Consider the following 22,102-nt stretch of genomic DNA (forward strand, 5'->3'; position numbering starts at 1 on the left):
CTTATATTGTGATCTAAGCCTTTGGCTACATGCCCTTCCCCTGACAAGACTCAGACTCCATTTGCATGGTAGCAATGTGTCACTCATCTCTGAGTCCCCAGACATGGAACCATTAACCACTGGTTTCTAGAAGTTATTCAAAAGCTTGAACACACTCTAAATTTGGGGGGAAACAGCTCATTAACAAAACAAGTTATTCCTAGAGAAGAAACAGATGGCTAAGGACAAATTCCAGCCCACTGAAGTATTTTGTTTGGCCACATTGTTGTTGTTTTATGAAATCAAGATATTTTATTTTAAAAAAATCTGGAGTTTTCACTTCTTTGAAAAATGTAGAGATTTGGCAACTCAAGGCTTTATTCCTTTATAGCAATAGTCAGTTTGGACATATTAGTAGTGCCACCTTTATTTCTTTTTCTAATTTTTATTATGAATATCATTTATTATGAATTCTCATGCACTTGTCATATAACTAGCAATTATTAAAATGTTTCCAATCTCATTTCACCTATCCCTCTGTATTATTTTGCTTTTTGCTTAAATATTTTTAAAGTAAATCCCAGACATTTTAGTATGCCTTTGTAACTGAAAAATATTCTTTTAACATAACCACTATGCCATTGTTATAGCTTTAAGAATAAGCAATATTTCCTTAATAGCATCTAATATACAGTATATACTCATATTTTCTTATCTCAAAATTGTCTTTTTTATAATTAGTTGTTCCAATCAAGGTTCAAAATTACTAATCACATTTGTCTCTTAAAACCCTTTAAAATATCATTTAATTGATAAAACTGGGTCATTTATCTTATAGAATGCCCCAGAATTTAGAATTTGGCTGGCTGTTTCCTCATGGCATCATTTAATTTGTTCTTCTAGCTTTCATACTTCCTATAAACTGTAGTTTGAGCCAAGGCAGCACTGTTCAATGTTACTTTCTACAGGGATGCAATTTTTTTATGTCTATGCTGTTTAATAGAGTAGCCATGACTGCAGGTGATGAGTAAGAAATAACTGAGGAACTGAATTGTCCAGCCTGCCTTGTAGCTTTCTACAAGTATGAGCTAGGGTTTATTGGATAGAAGAAGGAAGTGATGGACTTGACTTCTGGATCTTGCCTCTAAAGGAAGGGAGTTAGTTTTCACTCTCCCTTCTTCAGACTTCAGACTTCTGCCTGACATGTGAATGTAATGATGACTATGAAACACCATAAGCATGCAAGTGATGTTCTAGAGATGACAGAGTAATTAGAATGAACCTGGATTTCCAATACCATAGAAACCCCAGACTATTGATGTTTAAACTATTATGGGAGACTTAAACTTCATCTTACTATCTTACCGTTAATTTGGATCTTACTAAAAGCAAACAGATGACTAACTAATACATATCCCATTTAACTCATCATGCAAGGCCATGGGGTTAGAAAAAGGCTCTTAATAACGATATACAGAGAAGTACTCTTTCTGTGTGGATGTCACTTATCCTTTTTCCTCAACCTGCTGGGTGTGTCTTCAATGATCAAACAGACAAAAACTATCTATTAGATAATTATCTAATACCAATAGTTTTTGCAGGGACGGCATATACATGAACTCAGTAAGGGATCTTCCCTCCCAGAGGCCAACCGTGCCACACCCTGTCAGGCTGATTTTACACGACCCCTTTCATTATGTAGACTATAACAAGAATAAATGCTTAAATGTGCATTTGAATAGGCTTCCCCTATCCATCATTCCTCTGCCAGCAGTTAACATCTGTTCACTTATTGAACCTCCTATACCAACATGTTTCTTTGTCAATATTGCCCTAAACAAAAATTTATTTAATGGCAAAAAAATGTAAAGCAGTCGTATAACGCTCCTGCTGTTCTTATCATGTACTCTAGCCATAAAGAACAGTAGAATGGATAAAGGAGGGAACTCACTAACACCAAGCTAAAGCTGCGTGACCATTTATGAAAATGAGAACAAGGCTTGTACTGTATTTTCTTAGTTGGGCAACTGACCATCAGAATAATAATTACATTGTCCAGCCTCCCTTGCGATTGTCTATGACTATGAACTAAGGGTTGGTGGATAGAAGGAAGTGATGGACTCGATTTCTGGATCTTGCCTCTGAAGGGAAGGTAATAGCTTTCACTTCTTCTTCAGACTTCAGACTCCTGCCCGGCATGTGAAAATAGTGCCAGAAGATTGAATAATTGCCCTTTGCCCTTATTCCTTTCAAGAATTGCATAATTTAGCAGAATCTTTAATTTCTTTCCTCTTTTCCCCTGTTGCTGTTGATAGCAGTAGCCTTTAAACTTCTTTGCTGTAATTCTTCAAAAGAATTTTTAAAAAATATTTTTGCATGATTTTAAGTAACCTAAAATTTTTCAGCATAAGTTTAAGTGGTTATAATTTGTGGCATATTATATGTATTTACATTTTTAAAAAATAAAATGCATCATGCTTTTAAATAAATTCAATAAAAACTTTACAGTACAACAATTTGAAAGCTACTAGCATCCATTAAAAAATATATGAACAATTTCTCTTATTTTATTTATTTATTTATTTTTAAAAGATTTTATTTATTTGACAGAGATAGAGACAACCAGTGAGAGAGGGAACACGAGCAGGTGGAGTGGGAGAGAAAGAAGCAGGCTCATAGCAGAGGAGCCTGATGTGGGGCTCGATCCCAGAACACCAGGATCACGCCCTGAGCCGAAGGCAGACGCTTAACCACTGTGCCACCCAGGCGCCCCAACAATTTCTCTTGTTAATTCATGTAGTCAACATACAGTGTTATATTAGCTTCAAGTGTACAATATAGTGATTCAACAATTCAACAGTTCAACACTTTTCAGTGCTCATGATGATAACCATACTCTTAATCCCCTTCACCTATTTCACCCATCCCCCCCCCCGTCCCCTCTGGCAGCCATCAGTTTTGAACAAGTTCTTTTTTAACAGTCAAAAGTTCCACGTCATGTTTTTCCTCCTTGAATTCATATTTGTTTTCTACTCCCCTCACAAAATTTTATCCTCGTGTATTATATTTTTATGCTTGAGTGTCTTATATTGACCATTCTTTCCTGCTCTGTGTCACAAAAATACACATATACACTAAAATTAATGTTTTTAGATTCTCTGGAACACAAGATTCTAAGGTTAAAAAAAATGTCTCCTACATTGAATTAACCTTACAATTATTATGCAAACACAAATGATCAAACCAACATACATACAAAAAAATTTTGGTGAAAATAATCAATATAAAAATAAAAATAAAACATTTATTAGCTATTCATCTCTTATTGAATCAGACAGAGCTTAGAAACTATACAGCCAGGGATATATGGATGAAAAATATTCATTAGTAGAATGAGAAAGGGTACAGCATCAATTATATTCTGATTTTTAAATCTTTACAGATTTTATTTCTGAGAAGTGCTATTCATATATATATATGTATATGTACATATACATATATATATATATATATATATACACAGAGAGAGAGTGAGAGAGAGGGCACACGCAACTTTGTTTCCTGTTTTGTTTTTTTTTTTCCAAGCAGTCTCCATCCTCAACATGGGGCTCGAACTCCTGACCCTGAGATCAAGAGTTGCATGCTCCACCGTGAGGCAGACAGGCATCCCACATGCAATCGCATTTAATGCCTGAAAATGATAGTTGATAATCATGCATTTGACAGAATTAGAACAGCAAATCATCATTTGCAAAAAAGGAACTAATCTTAGTTGAATAAAATATTTAATTTGGGATATTACATCCTGACTCCATTTGGATAACACTTAACGTAATTGTGGTTTTTAAGAGTACAGTTTAACCTATTTTGTGCAAATTAACAAAATAGAAGAAAAATGTTGGATTATTTGAAAAGCAGATCTAAAGAAAGCATTTCAGTGAAAGCATTACTTCTAAAATTAAAAACATATTCCTGTTAGTTAATATATATCTAATTAGTACCATTTAGGAATAAATAAATGAGAATTGGTTAATGAGTGACAGCCAGCAGACTTCAAGTAAAAATAAATATGGATTTAGAGTAAGCAATACTTTTTTAAAAAAAGATTTTATTTTCTTTAGGAAGAGGGAGAGAGAGAGCACAGGCCTGAATGAGCAGAGGGGGAGGGGCAGAGGGAGAGGAACAAGGAGACTCCCAGCTGAGCACAGAGCTCAGAAAGGGAGGGGGAGGTTAAAAATCCCAGGACCCTGGAATCGTGACAGGAGCTGAAGGCAGATGCTTAACAGACTGAGCCACCCAGGAGCCACTGAAGTAAGCAATGCTCTTGTTAAAGTTAATGAAAATGATTCTTTTTACCAGTCTGAATAAGTGTTTAACAAAAGATAAATTTTCCCAGCTAATTCATGGGCTATAGAATATATAAGGATATTTTGACAGAATTGGAGTAAGAATGTTCTAGGAAATCCTTGGCTTACAGGTATATGTTTCCTATGGCATTTCCTCTAGATGAATAAAGCGACACAAGTTTTATCATCTTCTGCTGGAAAAGGATGGCTGCAATTGTGTGTGGGAGAATGAAAGCTTCAGATGTATGAAATGGGTTGGTGGGCATAGTGGAGCTTACAATACTTTGTGTTTCTTTGGAAACTTCCCTGGATACACAAGGTTGACCATTCACCAATTATATCTATAATACATAAACTTGTCCTCCCCAAATAGATTTTTGATTCTGGGACTGATAATTGGCCTAAGCTGAGCCAATCATATCTTCTAAGGAATTTGAAATTTTGGACTAAAGGTCACCCAGAACATAATTTGTTAGACCTAAGTCACCTTAATGGCAGAATTCTATTTTTTTATTACATTGAGTAATTTTATTTATTTATTTTTAGATTTTAAAGATTTTATTTATTTATTTGACAAAGAGAGAGAGCACAAGCAGGGGAAGCTGCAGGCAGAGGGAGAAACAGACTTCCCGCTGAGCAGAGAGCCCAAAGCAGGGCTTTATCCCAGGACCTTAGGATCATGACCCAAGCTGAAGGCAGATGCTTAACTGACATAAAAAGTTCTATTAGTTTCAGGTGTACAACACAGTGATTAGACAAGTCTATATATTATGCAATGCTCACCACATTAAGGGTAGTTAATCATTTGTCACGACACAGTTATTTCAGTATGAGTGACTATATGCTTACACTATACTTTTCATTCCTTATTTATTTTGTAACTGGAAGTTTGTCCCTCTTAATACCCTTCACCCATTTTGTTCTCTCTCTCTCTCTCTCCTACAGCAATCACCAGTTTGTTCTCTGTATTTGAATCTGTTTCTGTTTTGGTTTTTTTTGCTTGTTCATTTATTTTTTAGATTTCACATACAAGTAAAATCACGTGATATTTGTCTTTGTGTGACTTATTTCACTTAGAATAATATACTCTAGGTCCATCCATGTTGTTGATAATGGAAAGATTTCATTCTTTTCTATGGCTGAGTAATATTCCATTGTATACACATACCACATCTTTATTCATTGATCTATCAATGGACACGTACATTGTTTCCAAATCTTTTGTATCTGGCTATTGTAAATAATGTGTCAATAAACATACGAGTGCCTATATCCTTTTGAATTAGTGTTTTGTTTTCTTCCGGTAAATACCCAGAAGTGAAATTACTTGGCTATGTGGTATTTCTTTTTAACTTTTTGAGGAAATTCCACACTGTTTTCCACAGTAGCTGCACCAATTTACATTCCCACCAACAGTACACAAGGATTCCTTCTTCTCCACATCCTTGCCAATGCTTGTTAGTCCTTGTCTTTTTGATACTAGCCATTCTGACTGGTGTGAGATAATATCTCATTGTGGTTTGAATTACATTTCCCTGATGAGCATTTTTTCATGTGTCTGTTCACCCTCTGTATGTCTTCTCTGGAAAAATGACCATTCAGGCCCTCTGCCCATTTTTTTAACCAGATATTTTTTTATGTTAATGATGTTGTATCAGTTTTTTATATAGTTTGGATTATTAACCCCTTATTGTATATGTCATCTGCAAATATCCTCTCCCATTCAGTAGGTTGCCTTTTCATTTTGTTCATTTCTTAATAATTTTAATTCTTTTCTGAGTTCTAGCACCTCAATTAAAATTTATTTGTTCTTACATTTGTTGTATTATTTTCTTTGTGTTGATTTGAGATATCGCATTATCATTTTTAATCTGCTTTATGAGAATTGTCTTTTGGGGAACTTTTCATCATCTATAGTATATTATTCTCACTTTTCTGAACTTTGATGGAATTTAATCTCCATCTTTTCTGCTTCTCAATTATTATGTTAGTTTTCTTAAACTTTTAAAAAATGATGTTGTTTTGGATAACTTTTTAGAGTGAAACTTTCTATCTAAACCTTGATAAGTTTATATTGGAACATTATAGTTCTAGAGTTCTCTTGTTTCAGTGTTTTTTATTTTACTTATTTATGAGAGAGAGAGAGAGAACAAGCATGTGAACAGGGGGGAGGAGAGAGGGAGAGGGAGAAGCAGGCTCACAGCTGAGCGGGGAGCCTGACATGGGGCTTGATCCCAGGACAGGGATCATGACCTGAGCCAAAGGCAGACATCTAACCAACTGAGCCACTCAGGTGACCCTCAATGTTTTTTATAATGAAAAATTGGCAAGAATATGGCAAGCTTACATTTTGAAATTTGACCGTTCCTTCCTACCTCCATCCCATTATTAAGCTGGATGTTCTTTTTTCTTTGGCCTTTGCTGTGTCCTGCTAAAAAAGGATTCTATCCCCAGATGTTTCTTTGAGGAGTTTTGTCCCTGAAGGGAGCTTCAGATGTATATGGATGTATATGGATCATGTCATTCCAGCCTTTTCAGATTCGCCTGCAACCCTTTGCATTCCCCTTACAGAGAGACATTTAATATTGATTCTATCAAGGAAAGAAGAAAGATTAAACATGTAAATATGAGATTGAAAAAAAGGAAGAAAAATTTTCTGAGGAAAGTCCTTTTGTGGCTATTACATCTGTCTCATAAAAATAATTAAGAAATAAGAGAAATTTCCCAAAGTTTCATATAGAAAGTACCGTACTGCTTAACATTTCTCTTATAAGTAATAGGAACCATTTCTAACCAGCTGACATTTTAAAAAGATAATTTATCATAAAAAGCAGAGCTGATTCAAATGGCCCAAGGGTAGGACACAGCCAGGCCAGGAAGATGCACCGTACCCCCCCCCCCCCACCGCCCCAATCTGCTTCAATCTCTGTATCTTCTTTTTCCCTCCTCTCTTACTACACACTGGTTTGGCCTACTTCCTGGTTCACAAGGTGGAAAGTATCCATTGATATCTGAGTCTCCATCTCCTCTGTTCAAAAAATGGGGCAAAATAAGCCTAGAATTTCTAGTCTACCCTCCAAATGCCCTCAGAGGGACTGTGATTGGCCCAGCTTTGATTCAGGTGCTCTGAGTGCATGACAAGGGCCAAGAAAGTGGAGGCAAGTTGTGAGAACAGGAGTGTTCCCACTGTTATCAAATTTTGGCATGGATGGAGCCTGAGGGTGAGAAAGAAGAGGGGCAGGGCAAGTGAAAAGAAGAGTCAGTTCTTGGAAAATAGGAAGCCAAAAAGACAAAGCAGGTATGAAATCCATACTTCTATTTTCATCAACACTAGACATGGATATTTCACACATGACATCTGCTTATGAAAAGTCAGTAGTAAGAAAAATTGGTTCAAAACCTAGAAGAATGAAAAAGAACTAGGAGATCTTTTCTGCTCCATCTTCAACATTATTTTCTGAAACAAAATCAAGACTGTGAGACATACAATTTCTGCCTAGGAGGTTAGAAGCAATAAAAACAACATAAAACAAAAACCCAAACTGAATTCTGAGTTTTAAAAAGGATATGTTTGCTGAGTACTGTTCCGTTACTTTTTTCAAAAGGAAATTTAGATTCTCCAGTAAACTGAAAATGTGATCGTAGTGTGAGCTTCTGAAATATTTGTTTAAATGGACATGGAGAGGTTAGCTACTGAACTTAATATAAGCAAAACAGACCAAGTGAAATACGTATTGTGGAAGCAAATACTTTACAAACTAAGGTACGGGCTCCACTTAGAAAGATGAGCTATTCGAAATAGCTTTGGTTAGTGAATAGTGAGAAAGTTTGAAACACCAGAAGATTCCTTTTCAGAAGAATACAAGTTGCAGATCCTAGAAAATATTTACTGTCAGCTGTCACAGAGTTTTTTTAATTTATCGTTTTACTAGTTTTTCATTTTTAAGATGAACAGAGCAATAAATCCTCTCAACCTTTGGAGAGCAAATATTTTGAAGATAAATATCTCAATGCTTCTATCATATTCTTGATAGTCTTCTTGGGAAAGATGCATATTACTCATATATATCTGTGGTACATAACTTTCTAAAATAAATTTGAAGTTTAAAATATATGCACGAATTTACATTGTATAAAAATGCAGTGACACACATACCCGAGGTGGGCTTCTGTCATAGAAGCAGCCCTCCAGAGACTGAATTGTGTTTTCTCATTTTTGTGAGGAAAGGTGGCTTTGCTTCACCATTTTCAAACACGAAAAATCTTCCTGCAAACGTGCCCTGATGGTAAGGATGTTGGTAATGGGGAAGGCTGTGCACCTGTGGGGGCAGGGAGCGTATGGGAAGTCTCTGTACTTTCCTTTCAATTTTGCTGTGAACCTAAAACATAAAATCTTTAGAAAAAAAAATCTTCCTGATCTTTAGAATATCATTTGAGTTTCTCTCTTAGATATGTAGGTATCTAGTGTCCCTGATTGGTTGACTAAATTGTGAAGAAGAGGCCAAAATCCAGTAGGCCCACCAAGAATAACATCCAAATTTGCACCTGTACATGTGAGCAATGACAATTAAGCCATGCCTGCTGCCTGGCTAATCACAGTCATAAGACACTAGCAGTTGTTAAATGCATCTCAAGTTCAGAGATGTTAAAATGCTAAATTAAAAAAAAAGTGCAGCTTAGAAGCTACATAATTATTTCAGATGCATTTCTGATGAGAGAAGTCACTTGAGCTGAAGAACTGAGCCATGCAGAACTCCAGGAGAAAAACATTCTAGGCATAGGGAACAGCAAGTGCAAATGTCCAGAGGTAAGATGAACTTGGTATATGTGTGTGTGTTTATTTCAAGTTTTCATTTAAATTCTAGTTAGTTAACATACGGTAACATTGATTTCAGGCGTAGAAGTTAATGCTTCATTGCTTGCGTAAAACACCCAGGGCTCATCAAAAGTGCTCTCCTAATACCCATCACCCATTTAGCCCATTCTCCATCCACCTTCTTCCATCAACCTTCAGTTTGTCCTCTATAGTTAAGAGTCTTTTATGGTTTGCTTCTCTCTCTTTTTTCCCCTTTCCTTAGGTTCATCTGTTTTGTTTCTTAAATTCCACATATGAGCGAAATCATATGGTATTTTTCTCTGACTTACTTCTCTTGGCATAATACACTCTAGCTCCATCCACATAGCTGCAAATGGCAAGAGTTCATTCTTTTTGATGGCCAAGTAATAGTTCAGTGTGTGTGTGTGTGTGTGTGCGCACACATCTTTATCCATTCATCAGTTGATGGACATTTGGGCTCTTTCCATAATTTGGCTACTATTGATAATGCTGCTAAAAACATTGGGGTGCATGTGCCCCTTTAAATCAGTATTTTTTTATCCCTTGGGTGAATCTGATGTGTTTAACAGAAGAAAAGGAGGCCAACGTAACAGATAAAATGAGCCATTAATGGGGAGGGTAGAAGGCAGATGAAACAAAGTACTGAGTCCAGTTTCGAGGCTGGTTTCAAACAAGGCAAAATGAAATGCTGTCCAAGGGTGAAGACCACATTTTGGTTATGAGTCTACGTGCAATTATTTTCTTTGTCCTACATCTAAATATTGCTGATGCAGCTATTTAAGCAATGACCTTAACTGAAGTTGAATATCACTGGATTTTTTTAAAGGTTATTAAAGTATTAGGCTCTACAAAAGTCTCAGGGAGACGCAGCAGCTTGAGACAAAGACCGCTCACCCGTCGGATTTAGATAGATGACCGTCACTTAGAATCATCATTGTAATACAGCTTCATCCTGATCCCTTGCATGTATTTCTGATGAATGAAAGTCAGAATTGGAGATTCCCTTGAACTTGAGGCCCAGAACAAATGGCCCTGACCACTGGGTTCACCACATGCAGTTTTGCAGATAGTTCACATGCAACTCAGGGAACATGGTAGGGCTACAATCCAGCCCAAGTTCCACTAACCCGGCTGTGAGCCTGGCACTGTGCTGTGTCCACCAAAAGGGGTTCCTTTTCTAATTTGCACAAAGTTCCCATATGACCTAGCTTTGGCCCATCCCAACTCCCACCTCACCTTTCTGGTTTTTGTAACTATTACGATTTGTTTGTATAATACTTTCTAATTTTCACAGGTCTTTAAACTTATCCTCTTGTCACACAAGGCAATTTCTTACCCCGATTTTATAGAGTAAATGAAGGACCAGCAAGACCATTGGTTGGTGCAAGGTTTTTCTGAGAGTGGCAGAATTGACCCTAAGTCACAGATCTTTAGCTGGGGTCTCACTCTAGACCTCGCTGCCTCAAGTGTGATTATAGGGGGAGAACTTCAGTGCCAGCCGAACTGATGCTCCTGGCTTAGGATGCTCCAGGGCCTGTCTTTTGTTTGTTGCTATTGTTGTTGTTTTAAGATTTTATTTTTAAGGGGCATCTGGGTGGCTCAGTCGTTAAGCGTCTGCTTTCGGCTCAGGGTGTGATCCCAGGGTCCTGGGATCGAGCCCCACATTGGGCTCCCTGCTCAGCGGGAAGCCTGCTTCTTCCTCTCCCACTCCCCCTGCTGGTGTTCCCTCTCTCGCTGTGTCTCTCTCTCTCTGTCCAATAAATAAATTTAAAAAATCTTTAAAAAAAAATTTTATGTTTAAGTAATCCCTATGCCCAACGTGGGGGTCAAACTTACAACCCCAAGATCAAGAACTGCACGGTCTACCAACTGAGCCAGCCAGGTGCCCCATCTCCAGGGCCTTTCTAACCACAGAAAGTGCTTCTCCATCCTTTTATTGTTCACACTCACTTTTTTGCTGGGCCAGCATTCCTCACTCTTCTCCTTGTGTTTGAAAATAGAACGGCTGCTATGCCCACTAAAAGTGGCTATTTTATTTCAAAAGACAATCACCAATTTTTCACTTCACATGAACTTTATATTCTCACAATTTTTTCATGGTACAGAAGGGAAATGTGTTAAAGAAAGCAGTGTAAAGATGACATAATAGAATCAGATGTTATTCTCTAAATAATTTGTTCTGGTATCTGTAATTGTGGTACCATTGCAGAGCATACTGGGTCACAGCGTTTTCCCAATGGGTTTCAATCTCTTCGGGCAACCTCATGCTCATTTTTCCATGCCAGGCCTCCTTTTGGTTGAGACCTCAAGAGCCCAGGTGTGAATTCTCTCCAACTTGGTCACAGTCCAAGGAAACATCCTTAACCATCTTTTCTTAGGTTGTGATCCCACCCTTTGTCAGAGGCAGGAACTCTCTCACTTTACTTATCTTCCAAATTCTTTGTTAATTTAGAAGTCAGAATAATATTAAGGCAGTTGCTTCTGATGGATATGGAGACCAAAACAGGTGAGTGAGAACGTATTCACCTGCTGACCACAAAGAGAGAATAAAGAGATTGCAGCGAATTTTGACTAAAATTGAATTTATTCAGTTTGACCATCTATCAAACAAGTTGTCACTATGCTTTTCTGTTAAAACAGCCTGGGTTTTTGTTTGTTTGTTTGTTCATTTTTAAAGATTTATTTATTTATTTTAGGGGGGGAAGAGGGGCAGAGGGAGAGAGAGTCTCAAGCAGACTTCGTGCTGAGCATGGAGCCTGACTCAGGGTTCGATCTCATGACCCTGAGATCTCATGACCTGAGCCAAAATCAGGAGCCAGATGCTCAACCGGCTGAGCCCACCCCAGCGCCCCTAAAATAGCCTGCTTTTGAAAATGATAATGGTAACAGAAATTCTTTGTTTTGTTTTGCTTTTTAAAAAATGTCCTTACTTGGCAAAATAAGGTCACAAACCATAAGAATGGGAGCTATTGTCCTAACGTCTGTGATACAGGAGGAACAAATCCTCACTGTGGAAGATACTTCCATTTTCCTCTCATGTGTGTTTTACCCTATGGCCAGGAATGGGTCAGCAATTCTCAATCCATAATGGAAGCAACCTACTTTGCCAAAATGTTGCTTGCAATTATTCTGAGAATAGAACACAGAAACAGGAAGAACACAGGTACCCATCAAAAAGGAAATGGCTAAATATACCATAGAACAAGAGATATCATACAGCAGTTAAAAGAATGAGGCAGATGTAAATGTATGACATTTAAAGCTCTCCCCAACCAAGCATTTTATGAAAGAAGGAGTAAATTCATTACCTAGTGTTTTAGTCTGAGATCTCCAGAGAAATGGAACCAATAAATGTGTATCGTCCAAATCTATCTGTATACACATCTATCTATATACCTATCTATATACACATAACGATAGAGACAGAGATTTATCATAAGGAATTGGCTCATGCAGTTATGGAGGCTGAGAAGTCCAAGGTCTGCCATTGGCAAACTTACAAAAATTATTAATTTTTCAAAATCATTGGGATTTCCCTTATTGATAGGAGATTGTGAATTTATTATAAGGAAAAGAAAGAACCAATGAATTATGGGTACACACTGTTAGTTAATTGATTTATATAAAAGTTATGCCCTTTGGAAAATATTTGTGTATCTTTGCTAACTTGGGACATCCTCATTATCCGTCCTTTGCCCAAGGGGGGAGGCAGTATTTTGCCCTTTAACACTGAGCCCTGGCTGGGACAAGCCCTTCCCTAATCTCCCCACCTGAGCTGAGAAACGTTGGCAGGGAAGCTTAGTGCAGGCAGTCACTTCTTACTGCCTGTAGAAATGGCTTCTGTCAAGGATGCCATCCCCAGTGGGGCCCTGCCTTGACTGCCTCCCTGTCTGGCCCCCATCTATCTTGATGTCTCAAGGTCTACATCATATCCCAGCAAGGCCTCGAAAGAGAAAAAGTTCTTCTCTAGTTCCTGTACCTCCTCCATCCTTAAATTTGCACCCCAATAATGGACAATTACTAGTCAAGTGGTGATCGTCAGTAGAATTGTTTCCCTTCAAAAGATTCACCACCCAAACAGGGCTATGGTTACTCTAAGCTCCACCCCTCCCACCCCTCAGGGTAGTTATGACATAATGGCAGCCAACATCAGGACATGGGTTATAGAATCTTAGTGGGCATATCCACAATCTACTCCGTGCTAAACTGGACTAAGTCCAAGTCACTTCTTCAAAGTCCCAGGGTAGATCAGGTATGCCCGTCTCTCCCGCTCCTAATTCTCTGTGCGTTGCTCTCCAAGAAGAACACATGTATACACATCTCCGGCAGTAACAACCAAACAGGATAAACTCTAAACCCAAATATGGAAAATAATCCTTTCTCCTGTGGAAGACACAAGTCTGCATGGTCTTGGCTTTGCTAAAATACCACTCTCTGGCAAGACACACCAGTATTACATTACAAAATGAAATATTTGGCTTAGCTTCTCAAACATCTCCATTCTGGTAGCCTCAGTTTCCCACAGGAACAACACTTTTGTGTCTCTAGAAGTGAGGAGTGTTCCCAAACAATAGGCACAAAGACGAAGGGAAGTCTCCTCTTCCACTGAAGATTACTGTTGAAGATCTTATAAAAGAGCTTCCCCCATTTCTGGGCTACTGAAAGTTTATAAAGATCAGGGTATAATCTAATACATTGTGTGTGTGTGTGTGTGTAGTATATTGCAATCTGCAAGGTGATACACGATAATGTGTGAATATCCCATTGCCCAATAATCCTCAAAAATCTTCCACCCAATAATTTTAGCATCCTTTGATGATCTTGCCTGAATGATTGCAATAGTGGTTGCAAATGGTGATTTTTCTAATTCTATAATTTTCCCACATTTATTAGCTGGCAGCCTTTGAAAGAAGAAAGCTCACCTCCACCACCACCTTTCTTTTGAGTGTCACTACGGACTAATGGGTTCTTTTCTGACTCAAAATGGTATAATCCATTGTCATTGCTGTTCTTTTTGATGTTCAATGTATCGCAAATTTGGCAGCAGGAAAAACTTTAAGCTAATTCCTATATCTTTTTGACATGTCCCCATTAATTTTAAGTATTTCCTCAGTTTTTCACATAAGGTGTTTCCAACTTACTGTGTATTTCCTGTATCCTGGACTTAAAATCAGCCATTTCCCCAAAGAACCTGGGTTCCTTTCAGTAGAGAATAGTATTTAGAAATCAGCATCTGTGTACGAGATATGCCCAGTGTTACTGGAACATTATTGCTTCTAGACTTCTTCAGGAGACAGAGATAGGAAATAAACATTTAAAAAGAAGCATGAGTTAATACTGACACCTCCAATTCAAATCAAATCTAATTTCAAAAAAACATGATTCTTCCTAACCTCCTCCTATTCCAATTGGAATCTCCTTTCTCCCACAATGAGGAAAGATCTCATGGTTTCCAATAATTTTCTCAACATATACAAAACAAACTTCAGAATCTCTTTACTGACAGCATTATAAAAAACAAACCTATGAAGAAAATGTCATTATTTATTCACAATTCTTTTTGTACTTAAAATAAATTCTGTTAAGGGAGTCCTGTGCTCCAAAACTAAATTGAATTAATTCTTGTTTCTGAGTGGTTATGGTATCAATGTGATAGTTTCATTAGTGAGGTTAATTTGTTGCTGTGTTCAATATTAGGGTTTTAAAAAAAATTTTTTTATTGATTTAATATGCAAAACATTTACATGGTTCGAAAGTCAAAACTACATAAAGAAGTAAGCTCAGAGATATCGTACTATTTCAACATTTTCTGGTTTATCCTTATATTTCCTTTTAAAATAATATGCACATATAGGGGCACCTGGGTGGCTCAGTTGGTTATGTGTCCGATGTTGATTTTGGCTCAAGTCATGATCTCAGGGTCATAAGACTGAGCCCCATGTTGGGCTCCACTGCTTGGGATTCTCCCTCTTCCTCTCCCTCTTCCTCCCTTCCCACCCCCACTGCCACTGGTGCATGCTGTCTCTAAAAATAATAATAATAATATGCAAATATATATGTCGTCTCATTTCCCCCATTCCTACAAAAATGTTTGTATTATATATACTCTTCCACAACTTGCTTTTTTTTTTCATTTAACAATATTCCTTGAAACCACTCCATGTTGGTTTACAGGGATCTCTGCTGCATAGGCTGTTCTCTACTCCTGCTATGAAAATTGATTTGTTTAAACTTTTATCTCCACTAGGGACAATTTTGGAAATTTTAAGTTTCCTAGGAAATCATTCATTTCAACTAGATTTGCAAGTGCATTTGCACAAAGTTGTACAAAGTAGTCTCAAACTTTAAAAAATTTCTGCTGTTGCAAAGCTTAGATCTTCCTTGTCATTTCTTGTTTTGCGTATTTTCTCCATTTCTTCTCTTGATTAGGTTAGCTGGTAGTGTGTCTATTTATTTTTTGCCTAAAAACTATTTCGTTTTGTTTTCCCAAAGATTTATTTGCTAGTTCTGTTATTTTTTCTTTTTCAATAATTAATTTCTGCTTTTTAATCTTTATTTTCTTCTTCCTTTTGTTTCTTTTACTGTTCACTTTCTAGGTTTGGAATCAAAAGTTTAGTTCATTTATTTCCATTTTCCTCTACTTTTACTAATAAAATTATTTTAAGCTACTGATGTTTCCTCTATCACTGCTCTATCCCTCTATCCCCCATATTTCCTGTAAAATAGAAGTCTAATTAGATTTTTTTATGCAAGAAAACTTAACTGATTCTTGTGTACTTTCAATTACATCACACCACAAAATACACATTATTGTCCTAGCTTTTTGTTGCTAAAATTGATCATTGGGCTCTGGTGGTGTAGCCAGCTTTCTCTATTGTAAAGTTCCCTATCAACATTTTACCTAATATTTTTAGTAACCTTAGGTGATGTTTCCCAGATAGCCCTTACATCATAAGAGGATGCAAAATGGTGATGGTCTATCCTCTCATTGCTTCTTTATTCATTACCTGGCACTCATCTACAAAAAACTTTTCCTCAGGGCACCTGGCAGGCTCAGTCAGTGGAATGTGTGACTCTTGATCTTGGGGTGTGAGTTCAGGCCCCACACTGCGTGTAGAGATTACTTAAAAGTAAAATATTAAAACAAAAACAAAAAACTTTCCTCATCTACAAAGAATTTTCCTCATTAATTATTTCATTTATACAGGAAAGGCAGGATACTTGATTACCCTCCCTTATTCATCAATGTTTAAATTACATCACTTAGTAATCTGGCAACCTCCAATGGTAACCAATGTGTTCTTTAAGGCATCATCATCAACAGATTTATATGTATTTGATGTTTCAATTCATTGCAGTCATTGCTGTTTTTACCTAACTTTTAAAATTTTATACTTGTATCTCTTTTACAGTGGCAATCTCAAATTCTAATGGTATTAACACAATTATTTATCTGCCTTTTCCTCCTATGTCATCACTGGTTTTACTACAAATAAGACAACCAAATGCAGTATAAAATTTCTTCACAGTTCTTTTTTCCTTAGAATACATCCTACTAGGGATCTACTGTATTTTAAAATGAAGTAATTAATCATTTTATCTACATAGTTATGGTACCAAATTGATATGTGGTTATGTTCTTTTGTTTCCATTGTTTTCAATTTCAGGGATTTGTTTTTCCCATTTTCTAATTATATAAACCATTTATATGGTTCAGAAGTCAAAACTATATAACAAATTGCACCCACAGAACTTTTTCTTCTATCTTTGCCCTTTTATCCTGCACTCTCTCTTCCAATATAGGAAACCATCTTTATTAGTTTTTGATGTATTGTTTCATTGTTACTTTGTGAAAAATATGAACAAATGTTTTCCCACCGTAATAATATTTTCTCACCATTTCTCATACAAAAGGTAGTGTACCACAAACACTCTCTTGCATTTTGCTTTACTTCACTTAACAATATAGCCTAGAGATTGTTCCATACCAATATATGAAAATAGTTCTCATTCCTTTCTACAGCTGCATAGTTCTCCACTGCTTAGATGCACTGTAGTTTATTAAACCAGTTCCCTGTCACTGGACATTTGGGTGGTTTACAGTTTTATAGGTTTGTGCCTGTAATATCATATTTTTGCAGGTATATCTTTGGGAGACATTCCTAGAAGTGAGATTGTTGAGTCAAAGGTAACGTTGCCGAAGTCCCCCCCACCCATGATGGTTATACATTTTTCCTTTCTACAAGCAAATGAGAAGACTCCAATGTCATGAAGATTTTCCTCTACATTTTCTTCTATGAGTTTTATGGTTTTAGTTTCTACGTGTAAATATTTGATCCATTTTAAGTTAACTTTTAAATATGATGTTAGGTCAGGGTCCAACTTCATTCTCTTGGACGTGGATATCCAGTTTTCCCAGCACCATTTGTTGAAAAGACTGTACTTTCCCCATAAATAATATTGGCACCCTTGTTGAAGTCATTTGAATATATATATGACAGGTTATTTCTTGGCTCTCTATTATATTCCTTTTATCTTACTGCCAATACCACACTGTTTTGATTACTACAGCTTTGTAATAAGTTTTCAAATCAGGAAATGTGAGACCTACAACTTCGCTCTTCGCTCTTTTTCAAGATTATTTTGGCTATTTGGGGTCCCCTGAGATTCTGATGAATTTTAAGATGAATTTTCCTATTTCTGCAAAAAATGCTATTTGAATTCTGATAGAGGTTGCATTGAATCTGTAGATCACTTCAGATAATACTGACATTTTACCAATATTAAGTCTTTCAGTCCATGAATACAGAATTTTCCTTTTTTTTTTCTTTTTTAAAGATTTTATTTATTTATGAGAGAGAAAGAGCAGGGAAGGGGTAGGCAGAGGGAGAAGGACAAGCAGACCTGGTGCTGAGTGTGGAGCAGGACATGGGGCTTGATTTCAAGACCCTGAGATCATGACCAGAACTGAAACCAAGATGGGGTGCTTAACTGAGCCACCCAGGTGCCCCCAGAATATCTTTCCATTTATTTATGTCTTCTTTCATTTCTTTGAGCAATGTTTTATAGTTTCCAGTGTACGAGTCTTTCATCTCCTTGGTTAATTCTCAAGTATTTTATTCTTTTTGATGCTGTTGTAAATGGAGTTGCTTTCTTAATTTCCTTTTCTGATTGTTCGTTGTTAAATATTTCCCTTATTAAAGAAAGGTTGAGCATCTTCTCATACATTTAGAGGCTACTTGTATTTTTGGGGGAACTGTCTGTTCATATCTTTCACTCATTTTATTGTGTTGTTGGTATTTGTCTCCTCAGTTTTTAGGAGCTCTTTATATATTACTAATATTAGCTCTCTGGATAAGGGTTTGAGTTACACAGGTGTATGCATGTCAAAAATCAGTAAAAGTACACTTAAATTTTGGGAATTCATTGCATTTAAATTTTATATCTGGAGACACATGTAAACAAATATTGAACTCTGATTAATATTAAACATGTAGAAGTACTTAAAAAGCAGTATACTGATGTTTGCTGTTTAGTTTGAAATGCACTGCTAATAGTATGAGTATATGGGTGTTCCCTAAATAATTTTTTCAAATATGCTATATGTTTGAAAATGTTCATAATGAAATACTGAGAAAAAATAGTAGCCCTTTAATCATATACAATACAAATATTTTCTCCAAGTTGTCATTTTAAAAAAACTTTTCTTAAGGTTTTTCTCATGAAAAAATGTTTTTAAAATTGTTTATAGGTGTACTGGTGAATCTTTTACTGCTTAACTTTGAGTCACATTGGGCAGATTTTCCTTCTCATAAAAAGCAATTCATCCATTACTTTTTTCCTAGAATTTGCATTATTTCCTGTGTGTGTGTGTGTCTGTCTCAGTCAAATCTTTTTTTTTTAATGTTTTTTTATTATATTATGTTAGTTACCATACAATACCTCCCTGGTTTCTGATGTAAAGTTTGATGTTTCATCAGTTGCGTACAACACCCAGTGTACCATGCAACACGTGCCCTCCTTACTACCCATCACCAGTCTATCCCATTCCCCCACCCCCCTCCCCTCTGAAGCCCTCAGTTTGTTTCTCAGAGTCCATAGTTTCTCATGCTTCATTCCCCCTTCTGATTACCCCTCCTTTCTTTATCCCTTTCTTCCCCTACCGATCTTCCTAGTTCTTATGTTCCATAGGTGAGAGAAATCATATGATAATTGTCTTTCTCTGCTTGACTTATTTCACTTAGCATTATCTCCTCCAGTGCCGTCCATGTTGCAGCAAATGTTGAGAACTCGTTCTTTCTGATAGCTGAGTAATATTCCATTGTATATATGGACCACAGCTTCTTAATCCAGTCATCTGTTGAAGGGCATCTCGGCTCCTTCCATGATTTGGCTATTGTGGACAATGCAGCTATGAACATTGGGGTGCATATGGCCCTTCTCTTTACTACGTCTGTATCTTTGGGGTAAACACCCAGTAGTGCAATGGCTGGGTCATAGGGTAGTTCAATTTTTAACTTTTTAAGGGACCTCCACACTGTTTTCCAGAGTGGCTGTACCAACTTGCATTCCCACCAACAATGTAGGANCAATGTAGAGGGATCCTCTTTCTCCACATCCTCTCCAGCAATTGCTGTTTCCTGTCTTGTTAATTTTTGCCATTCTAACTGGCGTAAAAAGGCAGTCCTAAGGGGGAAATACATAGCTTGAATACATAGCTCAAAAGAATAGAAAAATCTAAAATGCAGTTTTTATATTCTCACCTCAAGAAGCTGGAACAGCAACAGAGGGACAGGCCTAATCCACTCACGAGGAGNCACGAGGAGGCAGTTGACCAAGATTAGAGCAGAAATCAACGAATTAGAAACCAGAAGAACAGTAGAGCAGATCAACAGGACTAGAAGCTGGTTCTTTGAGAGAATTAATAAAACTGACAAACCTCTGGCAAGACTTATCCAAAAGAATAGAGAAAGGACCCAAATTAATAAAATTATGAATGAAAAAGGAGAGGTCACAACCAACACCAATGAAATTGGAAGGATTATTAGAAATTTTTATCAACAGCTTTATGCCAATAAATTAAGCAATCTGGAAGAGATGGAGGCCTTCCTGGAAACCCATAAACTACCAAGACTGAAACAGGAAGAAATTGATTTTTTAAACAGGCCAATTAATTATGAAGAGATTGAGTCAGTGATAAACAACCTTCCAAAAAATAAAACTCCAGGCCCGGACGGTTTTCCTGGGGAATTCTACCAAACATTCAAAGAAGAAATAATACCTATTCTCCTAAAGCTATTTCAAAAAATAGAAACGGAAGGAAAGCTACCAAACTTATTCTATGAGACCAATATTACCTTGATCCCCAAATCTTTATTTTTAAAGAAATAAATCACTGTGGATCCAGTGAAGTGCCCTAGGCACCCTAGTCTCTGTCCCTTTATCCCATCCTCAGAAGTAATCACTGAACTGATTTTGGCATTTATCGCTTTTGTGCTTTTGTTATATATGTTTACCATACATGTATATTTACAAACAATATATAGCTATGGCTTTCACATCTGTAAAACATATTCGTAAGTACCACCTTTCTGGAACATGCTTTCTTAGATCAATATTATATTTTTGAAATTTATCCAAGATAAGAAATATAGCTCTAATCCGTCCATTTTAACTGTTACATAAAAGTCTTCCTAAGAAAACACTGTATTTATTTATCAGTCTCCCATTTGTGTATTTTTAGTTTGTTTCAAATTCCTCTCATTAAAAGACAGCTGCCATAAACATTCTTGCAGATGTCTTCTTGTACACATGTGCAAGGGTTTCTCCAGCGAAGACACCTATGAGTGGAGCTGCTGGTTTACAGGATATGTACATCTTCAATCTTGCTAGAGAAGTGACGTACAATACCTTCAGCAGCAGTGATTATATACTGACAACTTGGTATTACTGGACTTTAAAATTTCTGGCAGGTATGGAAGTATATCTCATTGTGGCTTTACTTTGCATTTCCTTGATTCCTATGAAAATGTGCATCTTTTCAAACATTTATTGACCACGCAGATTTCCTCTTTAGTAAATTACCTGTTCGTATCTTTTGTTAGTTTTTCTCCTGGTCTATGCAGGGCAGTCTTCATGGGCGTGGGACTCATGTACTTAGAAGTGTGCTTTGTTTAATGCTCTGTTGTTGCTATTCCTGAAATTCCTAATTTTTTAACAAGGGTCCCTGCATTTTCATTTTGCACTGGGCTCCATAAATTACATAGCCATGTTTGAAATGAGGTCCTGAGGTTGATCCATGTTTGAAATGAGTTTTGAAGGATGAAAAGGGACTCATATAGATCTGCGCTGTTCAACATGGTGGTCGCTTAGCTACATGTGGCTATTTTAAGTAAAATTAAAAATTCAATTCTTCAGTCTCATTAGCTATATTTCAAGCGCTCAATAGGTACAAGTGATTAGTGCCTACAGTATTAGAAAACAGACAGCATGTTAGTCTTTACAGAAAGTTCTATTGGATATTGCAGCTCTAGACTCTTCTCCTCGAGGTGTGGCCCACCGACCAGCAGCATCCTATCACCAATCAGTCTGTTAAAGTGCAGAATCTCACGCTCCATCCAGGGACCCACTGAATCAGAATCTGCTTGTAACAAGATACCCCCAACCTCCAGTGATTCTCATGCATCTTCAAGTTTGAGAAGCACTACCACGGAAGACACAGGCCTTGGGTGAGTTACGTAGGTGAGTGTCTAGGGTGGAGAGAATCAGAGAGTGAGACTACATCCTGAGAGTACAATGGGTGCAAAGACAAGCGCATGAAAACATACCCACAGTAGAAACAAGAACAGGAGGAATTTGTAGGCTAAAGCAGATTGTGAAGAGCTTTACAGCCTTTTGGATTATGCCCTGCAGGGAACCACTGACCAATTTAAAATGAGAC

General features: G+C 37.0%; 1 protein-coding gene across 9 annotated transcripts in view; it reads right to left on the minus strand.

Annotated features, from left to right (window-relative positions):
* The window catches only part of LOC117802825 (basic proline-rich protein-like), an 88,409-nt gene that overhangs the window by 57,037 nt on the left and 9,270 nt on the right, over positions 1-22,102 (minus strand). The window contains exons 2-3 of one of the 9 annotated variants that reach the window (XR_004626351.1): positions 14,304-14,395; positions 10,993-11,691 (exon numbers count right to left, since the gene is read on the minus strand). The exons of 4 other annotated variants lie outside the window; for them this stretch is intronic. Coding sequence is in view for 3 of the 5 variants with exons in the window: in XM_034663660.1 (XP_034519551.1) it covers positions 21,850-21,911 (62 nt within the window). In the remaining 2 variants the exon portion in view is untranslated. Of the gene's footprint in view, positions 1-10,992; positions 11,692-11,962; positions 14,447-20,480; positions 21,912-22,102 lie in introns of those variants that run through there. 4 more of the 9 variants (XR_004626362.1, XM_034663686.1, XM_034663693.1 and 1 more) reach the window with 4 other exon arrangements.

This window comes from Ailuropoda melanoleuca, chromosome 1 (assembly GCF_002007445.2).
Source record: "Ailuropoda melanoleuca isolate Jingjing chromosome 1, ASM200744v2, whole genome shotgun sequence".
NCBI lineage: Eukaryota > Metazoa > Chordata > Mammalia > Carnivora > Ursidae > Ailuropoda > Ailuropoda melanoleuca.